The sequence below is a fragment of the Gadus chalcogrammus genome, chromosome 1, assembly GCF_026213295.1.
Source record: "Gadus chalcogrammus isolate NIFS_2021 chromosome 1, NIFS_Gcha_1.0, whole genome shotgun sequence".
Classification (NCBI taxonomy): Eukaryota; Metazoa; Chordata; class Actinopteri; order Gadiformes; family Gadidae; genus Gadus; species Gadus chalcogrammus.
Genome location: NC_079412.1, coordinates 16095514 through 16113013, shown reverse-complemented (window position 1 = coordinate 16113013; position 17500 = coordinate 16095514). Strand labels below are relative to the sequence as shown.

Sequence of the window (17500 nt, the reverse complement as noted above, 5' to 3'; positions counted from 1 at the left end):
GTTGTGCTGCAGAGTGTTGTACTGAAACATAAGCCTTAAGCCCGTCACCTACTGTTGAACTCTGAAATCACTAAATATATTTTTTCAACCAAGTCACTGTTGATTTCATTTTGTCACGCAGCATCACGGTTAAAGATAGAAAAAAAAGGCTTATCCTCATGTCTAGGGACTATATGGAAAAGAGGGTGTGCAGTGCAATCATCATGTGCACGACTGTTCGTGTGGTTTATAAGGAGCGAGGTTGAGTGTCATGAGTGATCACTAAAGAGTCCTATTTTAATGTTTATCTCTTGATGCATTTCTAGTATTTTTTTTTTGTTTTTTTACTTATACAAATAAAACCCTTCACAGTGAACGTCACAATGAATCCAATGAATCCAATGTGAACAAGGAACAAGAATGAATTCAACCAGCCTCCTCTTCCCCTTAAACCCCGGTGCATGATGAAAGCAGGGTCGACGCGCGGTCAGGACAGGTGCTGCAGCACATGTGCAGAAAACCCACCAATGTTGTTTTACGTCATTCTATCGGAGTTGAGCAATGAGGAAATGTGAAGGATGTCCTCTTGTGTCAAGATCACAGGGGCCAACCGACCCTCAGCGTGCTTCACGGCACCACCGTCACACTGGTGAATACGTCCGTTCCCTGTCTCTGTCTTGATTCCTACCGCGTCCTACTGTCATTCCACTGTCTGGGCGCAGCAAACACAACAGCGATGGGTTTGTGGCTTTTCAATAGAGGTGTGTTAGTAGTTTTGCTGTGTGTTGTCGGGATGTTTTTTTGAACTGAACAAAATACAGAGAATAACTAGCAGGCTTTTCAACATGCGTGGATGTGAACGGTGGAAACGATGGATCAGTGAAAGCAGAGGCCTTGAACGCTCTGTAAAGGTTGGTTTTGCCCTTTTGTTGGACTGAATGACAGCTCAACAACCCATTAAACATGAAGAATGTGTAATTTCGGATGGTTTGGCGAAATTATAAAGATTTGTTTGCCTAAATATTGCTGCTTCAGTATTTTGTATTCCTCATCAGCGCCTTCCTCTTTTATACATTCCAAATATTTTCACATTCTGCCCTCCCGCTGTCATCCTGCTGCATCCTAATCTCTCTCTCTTTCCCTCTTTTAATCGTTTTTTCCACTCCTGCTCTCTCAGGGGACATGCCTAGCAGAGGGGTTGGGGAGTATTGTCATGGCAACCAACAGGGATAGGAAGGTAAGATGGAGGATAGTCTTACAATGCCTGTAACAAGGAAGGGCAATGCTGGTTCAAATGCTTTGATGTTACTGAAATCCAGAGGAAATGTTTTCTCTTAGAACTAACCGCCGAAGCTACGGGACTCACTCACGAAGTATCGTGTATCTCAGCATAAGGAGACAGAGTAGCCTACACCATCATCTAAAAATACATGAAGTAACCTGTAACTTATGCTACAGGTTACTTCTATTGAAGAGACCGTCACACACGGCTTCCCACGTGAATTGTGGTGAGTAGATAAATAAATTATGATTACATAATCACACATTTGAATATGTATTAATTGTGCATTTCCCTCTGATGTTGTGTCATCCTTTGGCAAAACTTTTCTTTTTTTCTTCTTAATTGTGCTCCCTAAGGAGAGGATGAATTAGAATTAGAATAACTTTGGTCGAAAGAGACCTCTCCAAACTGCCTTGGCTCAGAGCTACACCTTAAAGTGATGAATCACGGTTAAGGCTCCTCCTTCTTCTTCTTCCACCAGTCCTTCACTAGACATCCTCAGTACAGTAATCCTAGCTGGAACAGCACCCGATGCTCTTGATCCCACCATTGTCCCCATCTCCTCCCCCTGCTCTCACAGAGAGAGAGAGAGAGAGAGAGAGAGAGAGAGAGAGAGAGAGAGAGAGAGAGAGAGAGAGAGAGAGAAAGAGATTGTATGCTGCAGCCTTAGCATTAGCCTTACAATCATGCCGTTCACCATCTGCCCTTCAAGGTCAGTGTATTACCAGCTGGGAACCAGACATACCAACCTCCAACCAAATATCTCCTCTGCGGTCTCGAGACCACACACCGGCTGCCATCTCTGACTCTACCTACCACCATGTATCGGCTGTACAGACAAAGAACTTGTTTCTTCCACCTTCCTGGGGTCCCTCTGGTGTGTGGTCCACTCCTGATTCCTCATCATCCGCCCACTGAGCTGATGCCACACAGCCATAGCAACCGGGCGTCAAAGCTAAAGATGGACATGATCCTAAGTGCCAATGGTGCATCTACTGTGTATGAATATCCTTTACCTAAACCTGTCCATCATCCCTGCCTCACTACCTGGACTTTCCTTTTCAATTACACACACACACACACACACACACACACACACACACACACACACACACACACACACACACACACACACGCACACACACACGCACACACACACACACACGCACGCACACACGCGCGCGCACGCGCGCGCGCACCTACGCATGCATGCACACACACACACACACACACACACACACACACGCACCTACGCATGCATGCACACACACACACACACACACACACACACACACACACACACACACAAACACGCACACACACACCATCCCGAGTGTGACATTTAACACAGTACATGCAACATTATTCCCCAGTACATACAAGGTCAGCTCATTAGATGGCCTAATTGATGTAGGTTGCATATCAGAGCACCCCCCATAATGGTTATATGGACCACTTGGCACTGAAAGCAATTTGAGGCAGGCAATGACACTGATCATGAATATGATAGACCTTTCACGGCATGCAGTAGCCTATATTCCTGCAAATAATTAATCTAGTTTATTCTGGTTTAGGCATAGAAGCAGATTTGCCTCGGAGTGATTTTAGCACAGATGTGACCTCTGGGCAAAAACAAGTAGGACACTAGATGTTGTGTAGTTATAAGCAGTCTTTCAGTGCACAAGGACGATAATAACTGTGATACTATTCCTTTTCTTTCCCTCTCTATCTCTGTCTCCCCAAGGTGAGAGAGAGAGAGAGAGAGAGAGAGAGAGAGAGAGAGAGAGAGAGAGAGAGAGAGAGAGAGAGAGAGAGAGAGAGACGAGATGAGAGAGGAGAGAGAGAGGAGAGAGAGAGAGAGAGAGAGAGAGAGAGAGAGAGACGAAGAGAGGAAGTGGACTTTTTCACTCTATGACGTCAACATTCACAATAGAGAAATGTCCCTGACCTAATGTGCAAATCCTACTCATTCTACCCCTCCTCCTCCTCCTCCTCCTCCTCCTCCTCCTCCTCCTCCTCCTCCTCCTCCTCCTCCTCCTCCACCTCATCCTCCTCCACCTCGCATTCATTCCTCCCTCTCTCCCTCTTTCTCGCTCTCTCTACTCATCCTCCTACTCTTTCACTCCACTCATCCACTCATCCAATTCTTGTTGAAGTGGAGTATGATTGACGATGTGCTCTCTCTCAATGTGCTTCTTTCTTTTTCAGTCCAATAAATTAAATGAAAACCTTATTTCTGATGACTAAACACTGAAAAAAATAAAACCTTGGAAGGAAGAGAAAAAACCTCAGTGTTCGGCGTTGACTTTTTGACTTGCTGCTTCCCACGTCCGGCCTTACGCACTGAACTGTGCCTCTCACATTCAGCCTCCAGATTCATTTTACCATACCTGTTTAACTTATCTTTAACCAGTTGAGCGCAACTGGTCAAGATACAAAATCTCTTTTCCGGGCCAAGATAAGCAGCGATGATGATAAGCAATCATTACGAAAAAACGAACAAACCGACCACCTAAAGAACAACACACAACCAAAAAAAACACAACAACATAGCATCGTCCTGTAAAGGAACGGCACGGGTGGGCCCCTACCTCTCTGCACCAGCATGGTGACCTCGCTGCCCCGGGGACACTTGCTCAGCAGGTCCACCACCTGGTTGTGGCTCATGTTCTGCACGTTCCTCTTGTTCACCTCCATCAGGATGTCGCCCTCGCGCAGGCCCCGGCAGCGCGGGTAGTCCACGATCTGCTTGACCCGCTGGCCCCCGCCCGTCAGGCTGTCGGCGATGGTGAACCCGAAGCCCTTGTCGCCCTTCTCCATGTGCACCGTGATGAGCTCCGGCTGCGTGGCGATGGACGACGCCAGGCTCTGCACGTCGCTGGGGTAGCCGCCGTGCGAGCCGTTGGACGCCGCGTCCCCCGACGGGCTGTGTGGCCGGTTGTCCCGCATGCCGTTGTTCGGGCCCCCCTGGCCGCCGTGGCCCGAGGGCGAGTCGTACGCCTCCTGGCCCCCGTTGACGATGATGGGCTCCTTGTCCAGGATGGCCACCGAGGTCACCAGGCTGGTGTTGGGGTCGTCGGGGTCGAAGGGCAGCGGGTAGCCGCGGCACAGCGCCAGGTCCACCATGGAGCCGATGGGGATGGACTGGAAGATCTTCACCACCTGGGCGTGGGTGTAGCCCAGCACGATGGTGTCGTTCACGCTCACGATCACGTCACCTGGAGGGGGGGGGGGGGAAGCGTCATTGTTGAAACACAAATGTTAAATGCTCACTCGTGAGAATGGCGGATTGTACCCAACGGAAAAAATAATGAATTATAGTGTGCCATACACTAAGAGAGGGAAATGGTCGGATCTGATCTGAAAGGCAGGATTCTGTTGTAGGAAAACAACGCCCCCTGTGGACGGCGATGGAGTACCGCACCTGTCTCCATCTTGCCATCTACAGCCGCGGGCCCGTCCAGCACCAGACTCTTGATCTGCAGGAACTCGTCTGGCTCGTCGCCCCCGACGACGGTGAAGCCGAACCCACGGCGGCTCTTCTTCAGCTTGGTGTTGATGAAGGTCCCCTTCAGCTCGGCAGGGTTCCGCGTGAAGAACGGCTTCCCTCCTGCAGAACAACACCGTAATACCAGACACATGGCATGAGGGACCCGCTGAGGCGGGGGGGAAAGAAGCGCAAGGGGCACCTTCCTCCCTGCCTGTGGGAAGCAAACCGCAGCTACATGAAAGGGAACTTTAGCATCCTTGTTTCGAGGAAGATTATTATTAACCAGTGGATTTGGACCAGTCAACGTGACACAATGTCTTAACTCTGAGGCTTGAACCAGTTTTAAAGGGGACATATAAAACCACCAGGCGTGAGTGTGATTGGCCATGCAAGCCATTTCGAAAATCTGCCCCATATGACATCACTAGTGGGCGTGTCCACCTAGATCTGTGCTGGATAGATCAGTCTACCAGCCTACCCAGTGGACTGAAGTAAACGTGGCTCATCTATCCAGCACAGATCTAGGTGGACACGCCCACTAGTGATATTCTATGGGGCAGATTTTCTAAACGGCTTGTAAGGCTAATCACACTCACACCTGGTTGTAGAATATGTCCCCTTTAAGACCCTTTGGATATTGATACAGCTTGATAAGGAATCTGTCTTCCTCTTGTTATAACTGCTGTAGACACAGGTTTACTGGAATGTAAGGTTCATTGCTGAGCCATAAATTAAGAGTATACATAAGTGGAGTTTTGTGGCGGGTTAATGATTTCCGTTTAGTTTCCAATGAGGATGAAGTGGTGTGCCGGGGGTCCACATAAACAGAACCATCATAAATCAATATGTATCGTTCTTGGACAGCGTCCAACGCAGCGCTACTGGTGAGTGATCGCAGTGTAAGAGACTTACTCTTGGCGGCTCCGGGGCCCGGGGGTAATGGAGGGGGGACCTGGGGGTCTCGGTACGTTTCCAGGTGGTTGGGGTTAAAGTTAGCCAGAGGGGCCCCCACCGAGGCGTGCTCCTCTATCCACTCTGCAGCATGAGAGAACGGGCGGCGGGCGGGGTTAGTCCACATGCACACACATCACACAGGATGTATGTGCATGCTCACAAACACAACACAAAACAACACGCCGACAAACACACACACACACAGACACACACACAGACGTTTAAATAGACGGATATACATATTCTTCATTTAGCAATATTAAGGAAAGGCAAAAGGTTAATTAGTTATTCTGTTGTCGTTGGCTCACACCCAGTTACTGGTCTCTTCTTGTCAAACATATGAAGAGTGCAATTACTTTTCCATTATTTATTATTCTCAGATATTAATATAGCAAGCTTGAAATCTGCAAGTCTCCAACCACCGCTTATTGGCAAAGGAAGTACTGAAAGCCATGAATGTCTCAACAAAGAACATAGGATGAGACAGCGTTTATGACGTTATGTAAATCAAATCAAACGCATGACAGGAACATTTGGGCCAGCTTCGTTTCAATGAACCGTTCTCAGCTCCAGAACATTAACGCCTGTTTCCCCTCAAACCTCCCCCTCCCTCCCCCCCCCCTCCCTCCCTCCCTCCCTCCCTCCCTCCCTCCCCCCCTCACTAAATAAAACTCAAAGCTGGCCCAAACTCCAGGAAACACACCACGCAGCAGGACGGGGACGCTGGACAAACATGAAGAAAGAAAGAAAACGGTGCCGTGCCAGGGCTGGAAACGAACCTCGAATGTACCGCTCACCTTCAGGAGGCTGCGGCTGGTGCTGGTGCTCCAGGTGGCCCCGCCGGCGGCCCTCCATCACCGGGTTCTCGTACTGGGTCTTCCTGTTGATGTGACTGGGGGAGCAGAGGGGGAGGGGAGGGGAGGGCGGGAGGAGCAGAAGGGGGAGGGGGCGCGATGGTGGTGAGGGAGGGGGGCAGGGAGGGAGGGATGGATGAACGGATTGGAGGAGTAGGGGGAAGGTGAGGGAAGGATGGAAGGGGGGGAGGTGGGGGGGAGGGCGCGAGGTGAAGGAGTGGGAGGGAGGGGAGGGAGGGAAGGAGTGGGAGGGAGGGGAGGGAGGGAAGGATGGGGGGGAGGTTGGAGGGAGGGAGGGTGTTGCGGGAGATGAATAGGAGGAGGGTGAGTCCGGTGTGGGAGGTGAGGGAGGTGAGGGATTGGACGGGAGAGAGGGAGGGTTGGAAGATGAGAGAAGGAAGAAGTGATTCATTGGTTACAGGTAGTAATCGGAAAAATATGTGCAGAGCCAAGACATAATGTTTACAAAAATGGATCCCACATGCGACCACAAAGAACAACCTCGAGAAACTATGTTCGATTCAAACTGGATTCTCTCGTGAAGCTCGGTCAACGTGGTCAATCTATCAACTGCCCCGGAAGATTACTTCCTCGCTGTGCAATTTTGAAAGCATCAGTTCAGCACACACATTCTGTAAACGACCGCTCCTCTGCCCCATACTGATGTATCCGTGTGTATAAAACAGAAGGCAGCCTATGCGTCTCTGATGGATTTTACAGGTAGGTAATGTGCATACTTTAAAGATGTAGTTCGGCCTTGTAAATATGAGGCGTCTTTCTAAGAAGTTTTGTTGTTGTGTGGGGAAGTCCGGGAGGCGAGGGTTCAACTCACTCCACATAATAGACGCCGTACACGGGGTCGTCTATCCTCTCCCATCCTGGAGGCAGCTCTGAAAGAAAGACACGTCGTGTTCAGTTAGTACACAAACTGGTAGCACGGTGTACGTCCACAATGTTCCGACTCTCAAGGTCCTCTCCGTCTGAACGATCAAACTTGTATAGTATTTTTTGAGTTAACCCTGTGGAATAAGCCCTCTGAGATTCCAGCAGTTAAACATTGTACATTGTACAGTGTAAACATCTTTATTTTTCTGCTAAAAATGAATGGGATAAAGACATTTCATTGATGTTTGTGCTTCCGGACTCCTTATCGCCAGTACAGAGAAATCCCGGTCAAGGCCAGTGTTCTTCTGAATGCTAACTTTGCACTCTGGAGTTATTGTCCGACATTTAACATTTTACATTTCCCAAAAATCGACTTTCATTTAGGAGGGTATGAGGGTATGAGTCGGTTACAATTCCCCTCTCAAATGCCCCTGCATTTATTTCAACAAACTATTCACAATTGCAGTTATATAACTGTCCCTGATATGAGTTTTCACAGAGAAGAGCCAACCTATTCTCTTTTAAACTCACAAAGCAAGAACCAAATAATAACTTCTGAATCACAACCACACCGGGAGACAAGAGTCTTGTCGGGAGACAAGAGTCTAAGTATTTCTCTCCATGAATTTCACATCGTTGATAGGACTCCAGCAGGCGTTTATCAGCAGCTGTTAGGCAACGCGGCTAAATGTCACTGTACGCCAAGTTCAGTCACTTCAATTCAAACATGGATTCAAATGTGAACCCGTAAATATAAGCTAACACACACACACGCAGCTACACAAGGGGCATGTGAGCACACACACACACACACACACACACACACACACACACACACACACACACACACACACACACACCCAAACACACTATTGTTTGATTTTATCATTAATCTATTTGCCAGATGATAGGGTGACATAAAAGCTCTGTTAAAACTTTTGCATTAGCCTGGACTTTCACATAATCAATAACACAAACTTTCTCCAACTGCCTAAAAGCTGTCTTGCAGAAGCAATAGGGGTCAACAGAAGGCCAACGTTAAAGCTATGAATGTGTGTAGGACTTTATCCAATCTCCAAAGTTGTTTGTTCCACCGTCAAATGGTTGGGAATCAATGGAGCGAATTCTGTTTCTTAAGACCAATTTTTCATTTTTTTCGAGGGAGCTTTCAGTCCATAAATCAATCGTAGTCATCAGACGAGAAAATACGGAAAAATAAAAAACACATTCCAGACATGCTCTTCCACGCGAAAAGAAGGATCGTTCCTGTCACTCACGAATGTGAACAGTGGGTGCCCGCACGCCATTAATTTCCCCATTTTCAATTCAAAAGACTTGGAGTTTTCCCTCATGCAACTGATTCATATGATCCGGATAGGGCTGCTATGGGAGGGATTCTATTGGAGGCAAAGCAGCACTCTCATGTTTTCTCATGAAAAAGCACCACTGCAGCCTTCAGGAGAAACACGCTGCGCTTTAATGTGGAGAGAGGGCACGGCCACGATGCCTTAGAAAGAGGTTAGAAAGACTTCAAAGTTCAAGAGAGACAAAGAGACAAAGAGACAGAGAGAGAGAGACACTAAGAGAGAGAGAGAGCGAGAGAGAGAGCGAGAGAGAGAGAGAGCGAGAGAGAGAGAGAGAGAGAGAGAGAGAGAGAGAGAGAGTCTTTAATGTTATCAATTTGTATTGATATGTACTTCATGCATTATCTACTATTTATTAATATTTTATTTATTTTTATTAGCATGCTTTGGCAACATGTTTTCTTTTCATTTGAATGTAATGCCAATCAAGCTTTATCCATTTAAGAGAGAGAAAGGGAGGCAGAGAGAGATAAAGAGAAACAATGTCATTAAAGCTACATACCTATATCACTCTCCAGGTCCTCAGTTTGAATCCCTTCTTCTCCAAGTTGAAGAAAGGATGCAACAGTTATGAAGTAAAGGAACAGCAGGGGGCGGTAGGGAGGTAGAGGACAGGGGTGGCAGAAAACAAACACAGTGATAGAGAAGAAGAGAGAGCAGGGACAGGCCGGGGAGGAGAGAGAAACACAGGTCCCTTAATCTCAAGTCTAGATTCACTGCAAATAATATCAGTCAAGCAAAACGAAAGAATGAACAATCATAATAATAGTTGTATGAAATTGTGAAATTTACAATATTGCCACTGGATGGTGCAATTTCTTAATGTGTGTATTCCGGCAATTCGTTGTATATGTTTTTGTGTCAGCAAATCTAAAAAAGGGGGAGAGTCTTACAAAAAAAAAAGAAAGAAATCAATACTGCATGAGAAAGGTGAACATGCTTTATTTCACCATGGTTTCACCGGCTGTATTCTCATACAAATGCAATGGCCACGCAATACACTGACATCCCAGCCGGGATTAAGAGTAGAATCGACTGATTCAGAGAGCAAATGGGTCAGGCTAAAATTAAAACCTGTGAAGTCAGAGAGCTTTTTTTAGCGGAGCAGAGATGCAGCTTACCATCGTCATCACACTCTTCCAGAGGTTTGGAGGCCTTGTCTCTGGGATCCAGCCACGATGTGGTCTTTGTGTTATGACTGAAAGGAGATAGACGCAAAACTATTACAACTAAATCACACGCCAGTGGTAGCATTGTGAATACGTGCCATCTATCGAGGCACCTGGGGTCAATCATTTCAACGTTTTGTCCATATAAAGGGTCAAATTGAACTGCCCTATATTTAGACACCAAGACTGTTACTTATCAACACTCAAAGAAACTCAAAAAGTATTCTGGCTTTCCTTGTGTATGGATCAATGCTGTAACAACAATAACCGACAAACCAAAAAACAACACAGAGATACAAATTCGCAAATTGTGAAGCGTTGACCTGGTGGCGTGGGTGTGCCCGGCCGTAAAGAGGGCAGAGGGCTGGGAGAGGGTCAGGTGTCCCCTGCAGTGATCTCCTTACAGATCAGGGCATGGACGGATTAAGAGGCAGGCCCTGGAGGGTAGAGGCAGAAGGCACCACCACCAGCACCACTACCACAACCAGCACCACTACCACCACTACCGCCTCAACTACTGCCTACACTACCACCACCACCAACACCACCACCTCCACCACAATCAGTATCACCACCCCCAGCCTCTACAACCACAACCACCACCCCCACCACCACCATTACCGGCATCACTATCCCCCCAACCAACACCACCACCAGGAACAACGGCTGGACTGACATGAAATCAGTTGTGCTGGCAAGATAAGGGACCCACTCTGAGCTGTGTTACAAAAGTCCCATAGAGGCTTTCTGTTTTGCTCCTGCCCTGGGGTAGACAATTCAGAGCGACCATAGAGTAGACCAGACCGATACAAACACTGCTTTTGTCCGATAAGAGCCTTTAATGTCCCCGGAACTAGCACATTTAGAACACACTTCATTTTATTCATCTGCGCTAAATGGCCTGTTTGTTTGGTCTGTAATGTTTCGTCCCAGAGCGTTGCATGCCTTCACACGCTACGTCCCAACGTGATATTGCTTTCCCGGCCACTAAAGTGCATCGTATCTGATCTCAGCACACAGCACAAGGGGCTCCGGGCGGGGGTCCGTACGTACTCTATGAAGTAGAGCTCTCCGTTCTCCGTGTAGGCCATCTCCCAGTTGTCTGGCAGAGGCCCGAGGGGGTCCTCGGGCGAGGCCTGGGGCTCGGCCAGGGTCTGCTGGCCGCTGTCGGCGGTGGAGGTGGGGGCATTGTTCAGACCGTAGGAGGGAGCGTTCTCACGGGCCGGGTACGGGCGCAGCACGCCGCCGCGGCTCTCGTCCGGGTCAGTAGGGTTACCTGTGCACAGCAGGGGAGAGGGGAAGAAGCTACGCACTAAGGTTCCTGGGCAACGGGCACGACACACACGTGGGCACACGCACACACACACACACACACACACACACACACACACACACACACAGACACGGACACAATAGGAAAGGCGGGAAAGAAATCGGCAGGTTTATGTGCATGCAAGCAACGAGATGAACAAGGCAAAAGATGAGACGACACATAAAAAATATTTGTGTTGTCAAGCTTGATCTCTGCTGAGGTGATGATTCATCTGGATGAAGCACAGTGCCAACATACTTCACCCTCTGGGCCCTCCCCCCTGCAATCTTTGGCCCGCCCCCTGCCCTATTTAAGTGCATTGAATGGGAGCCTGGGATATGCTAATTCCTTCAGGAACTGTCTCTTCAAAACTCTCCACTAACCCCCCCCCCCTCTAAACCCCTCTCCCACACTCCCCCTGGGCTCTTTCTCCCAAGCATCTATAAACCTGAACTACCCTCAAGCCCCCCCCTTCATCCCCCCTCCACCATCTTCCCAGAGCTGGCCCGCCGTCCTCCAGTGCTTCCGCGGGGGCCTTTCAGGCCTGATCTCATGCTAATGCAACACATTGGCAGGCTGGCAGGGGCACACAGAGGAGGCATACATCCACCACATCAAGGGGAGAAGGGGAAAGAAATAAACCAACGCCAGTAGCTACTCTCTCGCTCGTTTGCCTCCAAAAACACTGGGCTGCACTGACCCAAGGGAATAGACTGTTGCTACAACCGTCTAGTCAATTAATAAAACAATATAACGAATAATTCAAACCACTGAATGACACATGATAATCAAGTGTCTCCGCTATAGTAACAATGGAGAGCTGTGGAGAGCAGGCAGACTCTGTGATGAACCTCTCGTCCTCCATTAGTAAGAAAGACCTCTCTCGTCTACCCTGCCCTCGCTCCCACCCGCAGGTAGATGGCGCTGTTGCGAGCCTCGCGGAAAGAGATCGGCATCACAAAGACATGATGTAACTAGCAGACACCCAACATAGAGCAGAGGTGAGCAGCAAAACGTACATATGTGTTTACACACACACATATATACACAATCGCGCAAACAGAAATAGAGCGAAATAGCCCTCTGTATGTGTATATATATACATTCATAAGCCAAGCAGAGATACACACAAACAGAAACACATCATCCACAGTGTACTGTGAGACCCTAACACCACTGCACACACACAGACACATACACACCAACAACCACCACACTGCCACCACCACACAAACACACCGACCTGTTTCCTCCCCCCTGATAGGTCACAAGCCAAGGCTACACCCCCTCCCCCGTACCTGTAAAACTGTTGTTCATTTCCGAGGCCAGGTCGTCATCGTCGTGGTCAGCGGGCGCTACGCGGGCGTGTTGCATGTCATGGTAGGACCTGGTGCGCTTGGGGGTTGACGGCTGGGGGCCCGCATCACCCAGAATCAGCGCCCCAATAAGGGGCTGCCTGGGCGGCTTGGGGGTCCCATAATAGTTACCTAGGCAACGGGGAGACAGAGACAGAGAAATAGAGAGAGGAGCAGAGAGAGAGAGAGAGCATTAGCATGCCTGACAGAGGACAAGTGAAAAGGGAAAACGGGGGAGGGCGAGAGCAAGAGGGGGAGAGAGTGTGTGTGGGGGGGGGGGGGGGGGGGGGGGGGGGGGGGGTTGAGAGGAATAGAATAAGGTAGGAGGGAGAGGGAACAAGGACACAGGAGGGATAAAAGCGAGAGGGTCTGTGAAATCTCCTTATCCTAGTCAGAGAGAAAGAGAGAGGGAAACCTAGAGAAACAGAGAAAGAGAGAGAGAGACAGTGAAAGAGAGAGAGAGAGAGAGCAAGCCGGAACACAATGTCTCCTGAAGTGTTATAACGTAAGCAGCTGGTAGGGAATGCAGGGCTGGGATTGGGAAAGCAATGGCATCCAGGGGTAGGGTCTAGCATCTAGTATCAGAGCCCCTGAAAAATACAGCTCTCATACCATAATAAATAAACATGAATTAATTCAAGTAGTTTTCTAAAAGGTAAAAATATGTGTTTTTTTAATTCATATTGAAGGGATTTAAGTTAAATATTCCTTGGACGCAAATGAAAAAGGAAACGCCAATGATTCATTAAATACTGAAATAAGATGTCATGCTATGAATGTCCACAGCTAAGTTTTGCGGTATCTTTCCGGGCGGGGGAAGGCTGTTGACTCCCATGGCCAGGTATTTGACATTGTCAGAAACGTGCCAACACACAGTAGAATGCTGCCAAGAAGATTAACGCTGTGACATTCATTCTCCCTGTCCCACATAATCACACACACATACACACACACACACACACACACACACACACACACACACACACACACACACACACACACACACACACACACACACACACACACACACACACACACACTTTCACGCGTACACACAAACACCAACACAGCACACACACATCATAGTATTGCCCACAGAAAGAACAAGTAAATAAATGCAGCAAACACCCACATAAACATTCCTACATACACATCCCTAAGGGTCTGCACACACACACACACAGACACACAGACACACATACACACACCGGTTTTAGCCAGTAGGGGACCAAGCACTGTGCCACTGTGGCCCAATCAGGTTGAGTAGGGCAGATGTGGAGTGATCTGCCACTACTCTCTCCGCGATACAGGATCTAATCGGAAATCAGCCCAGCATTAAGCCTCTAAACTGGCCTTTGTGTCGTAAAAAACACCCACAACAACGTCTTGATCGCCCCCAACGTCGCACCCCAACACATGACCTTTACGGGTGCACGGGCGTGACGCCTTGGTCCCTCCTCGCACTCACCTTCATACGTTCCTATCTCCAGAAGCGTCCCAGTCTCATCAAGCTCCAGGAAGTCTTGGACCGACAGGAAGTTGTAATCGACCCCAGAGACCTCTCCGTGACGAGGAGGGCGGGTCGTACCTGAGCACACAAACAAAACACAAACAAAGAATAATTAATGCAAATTAACAGCAAATTGCAAACATGAGTAAGCCTGTTCAAGTATTGAAGGGAAAAACACATTTACTTGATTCCTGACCCCTTCTCTCAAAAGTGTCGACAGCATAGAAATACTACATTATAGGCATCTCGCAAACGTTCCTATTTTGGCAACATCCCTTTGTTTGTTTCCTTTTGAGCTGGCGCCAGCACTTCTAGAAGCAGAAAACAGTGCAATCCAAGGCCACGAGTGAAATTGTGATCAGTTTGTTGGACTGGAAGTTGGCAGTGTATTGCTCTGCGCATCATTTTCATGAGACATTAACAGAGCTCATCTCGCACACCTCTATTAAGCTCTGCACCTGATGTGAACCTGATGACTTTCGAATTAGACTGACATTACTGTTAAATTACGTAATTTTTAAAAAGTTTAATTTAAAAGTTTGGACAATCAACAATCAGTTAGCTGAATGTTGCTAGTCCACAGCACAATATTATGTCTTCTAGTTTTGGAAAAACACATAGTTCTGCACCAAAGCCCCCATGACGCTATAAACTACTGTATTTTGGTCATAACCATGATACTAATATTGTCACGTTTGATGGGACTGCAATATGAGATGTTAAAGCCTTATTTTCATGCATAGGCCATATAAATTCAAATCAATAAAACAGTTGCAGATTAGAGGCTTGACACAATTCCCCATGTGGCAACCCCTCCTGTTGAGAAGGGGGGAGGGAGAGAGGGGGAGGGGGGAGGGAGGGAGGGAAGAAGGAACGGAGGAAGGAAGGGGGTAGGGAGGGAAGAAGGAAGGGTAGATGGGGGGAAGGAGGGAGGGAGAAAGGGGGGAGGAGGGAGGAAGCGAGGAACGTGGGGTTGAGGTTGTGGCCTTATCCTTCCAAATTTAAATTGCTATGTTAACTATCCATAGCCTTATCCCTCTGCGGGAGTTAATGATTAGAAGAATACTGTGTTTCTCTTTCTTTCCTTAAGAACGACGAGGTCCATTACAACAATGAGGGGAGCTGGGCGCAAACAATGGAGACAGAGTGCATTGTGTCTCTCACTCTCCTTCTACCAAGACGGCGGGGAGAGAGAGAGAGAGAGAGAGAGAGAGAGAGAGAGAGAGAGAGAGAGAGAGAGAGAGAGAGAGAGAGAGAGAGAGAGAGAGAGAGAGAGAGAGAGCGAGAGAGATGCCACACCTACCAGATGGCTGAGGATGAAGTAGGAGACCGTCTGCGATTAGAGGAACAAACACAATCACACAAACACATGCACACACACACAAACACAAACACACACACACACACACACACACACACACACACACACACACAAATACGGGCACAAATACACACACGCAGACGCTCACACACACACACATGTATTAACACACACACACACACACACACAGGCATGCATACAAACACACATCTACGAATACACAAGGACACAAACACTCACACAGAGAAACATGCATACACAGACACACACACAAATATACGCACGCATGTACGCACATGAACAAATACACTAAAACACACACATACACTAAAAAACACATACATGCACGCACACACACACACACACACAGATCCACGTGTACATGTCAAGCGCATCATGAGCAGTGTGGACTTGGCCATCTCAGGGGGAGCAGGGGGGTCTGCAGCCACACGCACAGCGGCCTGGACCAATCTGAGCCAGCACCACGGCTACTAGCCTGTCTCCTGTTCCCTCAAACATCATCCACACTTGGCCTCACTTCTGGTAAAAAGATACACGATAGTGGAGACACTATCAGCTATTTTGTCAGTGTAGTCTTTTTAATGATATCAGCTATCCACCAATGAACACAAAAACTGTATCACCGTGTCAAAAACGGATCACTTTACCTGACTGTACGTTTATTGTTGTTATTTATTATTATAATTTGTTACTTTTTTTATACACTGGGTTTAGGTGACCCTATTTGTGTTAATATTTTGTTCTATTGTCCTGTTTTTCTGTGGGGGAGGTATCAATTTGAAGACATGAACAGTAGCATTTTGATAACGTCACAGTCTGAATGTATTAGAAATGTGACATTTTATTGAAACAAAAGGGAAAAATGAATAGCAGTGTTGTCACAAGCGTACCACAAGCGTGTCACAAGTGTGACACGACCCCCCCCCCCCCCCCCCGTTCAGCCGTGGTGATAACGGTATCACACCCCGTTATCTCTGACAGGAATAAATTATGTTTATGCTAGCCAGGTGGCTCTTTCCTCGGACCATTTAAGTGTCCGTCTCCAATCTGCAGTCATATACTCCATCCCCTCAAGACCCAATAACCCCTGATCATGTGTAAACTCCCCACCAGCGCGTTTGGTCGAAGCCCACCGCCCACCCAAACAATGCTAGGGAACACACACACACACACACACACACACACACACACACACACACACACACACACACACACACACACACACACACACACACACACACACACACACACACACACACACACACACACACTCACACACACACACAGCCACAAACACACATCATCTTCAAGAAACATCAAGACAGAAAACATATATTATTCGCTCTTCAGAGCCACTGTTCTTTGTATTCATCCCCATAGACACAGGGTAGAGAGCGAAGGGTTCTGGGAGATTGAGTCATGGGCCTGGGTGGTCCCTTGGAGCGAGACAGTTGTGCTCTGTGATGACGCTGTATGGAGAGCAGGGCCTGGAGCTGTTATTCCAGGCTATCCCCCACAGTATCACGCTTTAAAGGAATGACTAATTCTGGTGGGTTGGATGTATTTTGAACACAGATTTATTATTACAATTGCTCCGTCACATGCTCGATGGGTTTTAAGAGGTGAATTGTGTTGTCATCCAGAAAGGATTAACTTTAAGACCATGGTTTATATTTTAGCTCTGTTGCATCAAAATGCAAAGCTATAGTTTAGAATCAATGCAGCAAGGTGAAAAGTTTAAACTTGGTTTAGTCACAAAAAATATTATAATGTCAACCAAGTCGTTTTAACGGCCTCATTTTGGAGAGAAAAAATGTAATATCCAATCAGCAATTGTAGCAGATTATGCAAACACTATATTACATTGTGTTCAAATGTTTAGTTTCACCTTTGCTAGATTTTAACCTGTCTCTTATGTTCACATAACGTTAGCTCATACAGTAAATATATTGGGATTTTAGTCAAAGGCAAGCCTAAAATTCATGCATCGTTCATCCATCCATC

At 47.6% G+C, this 17500-nt stretch overlaps 1 protein-coding gene across 9 annotated transcripts in view; it reads right to left on the bottom strand.

Annotated features, from left to right (window-relative positions):
• The window catches only part of LOC130384121 (membrane-associated guanylate kinase, WW and PDZ domain-containing protein 1-like), a 77448-nt gene that overhangs the window by 22302 nt on the left and 37646 nt on the right, over positions 1-17500 (bottom strand). For 4 of the 9 annotated variants that reach the window (XM_056592171.1, XM_056592206.1, XM_056592180.1 and 1 more), the window contains exons 3-12: positions 14113-14232; positions 12588-12776; positions 11031-11298; positions 9932-10006; positions 9311-9372; positions 7392-7449; positions 6485-6597; positions 5664-5786; positions 4686-4871; positions 3853-4479 (exon numbers count right to left, since the gene is read on the bottom strand). In XM_056592171.1, coding sequence (XP_056448146.1) covers positions 3853-4479; positions 4686-4871; positions 5664-5786; positions 6485-6597; positions 7392-7449; positions 9311-9372; positions 9932-10006; positions 11031-11298; positions 12588-12776; positions 14113-14232 — 1821 coding nt within the window. Of the gene's footprint in view, positions 1-3852; positions 4480-4685; positions 4872-5663; positions 5787-6484; positions 6598-7391; positions 7450-9310; positions 9373-9929; positions 10007-11030; positions 11299-12587; positions 12777-14112; positions 14233-17500 lie in introns of all 9 variants that reach the window. The other 5 variants (XM_056592189.1, XM_056592241.1, XM_056592198.1 and 2 more) reach the window with 4 other exon arrangements.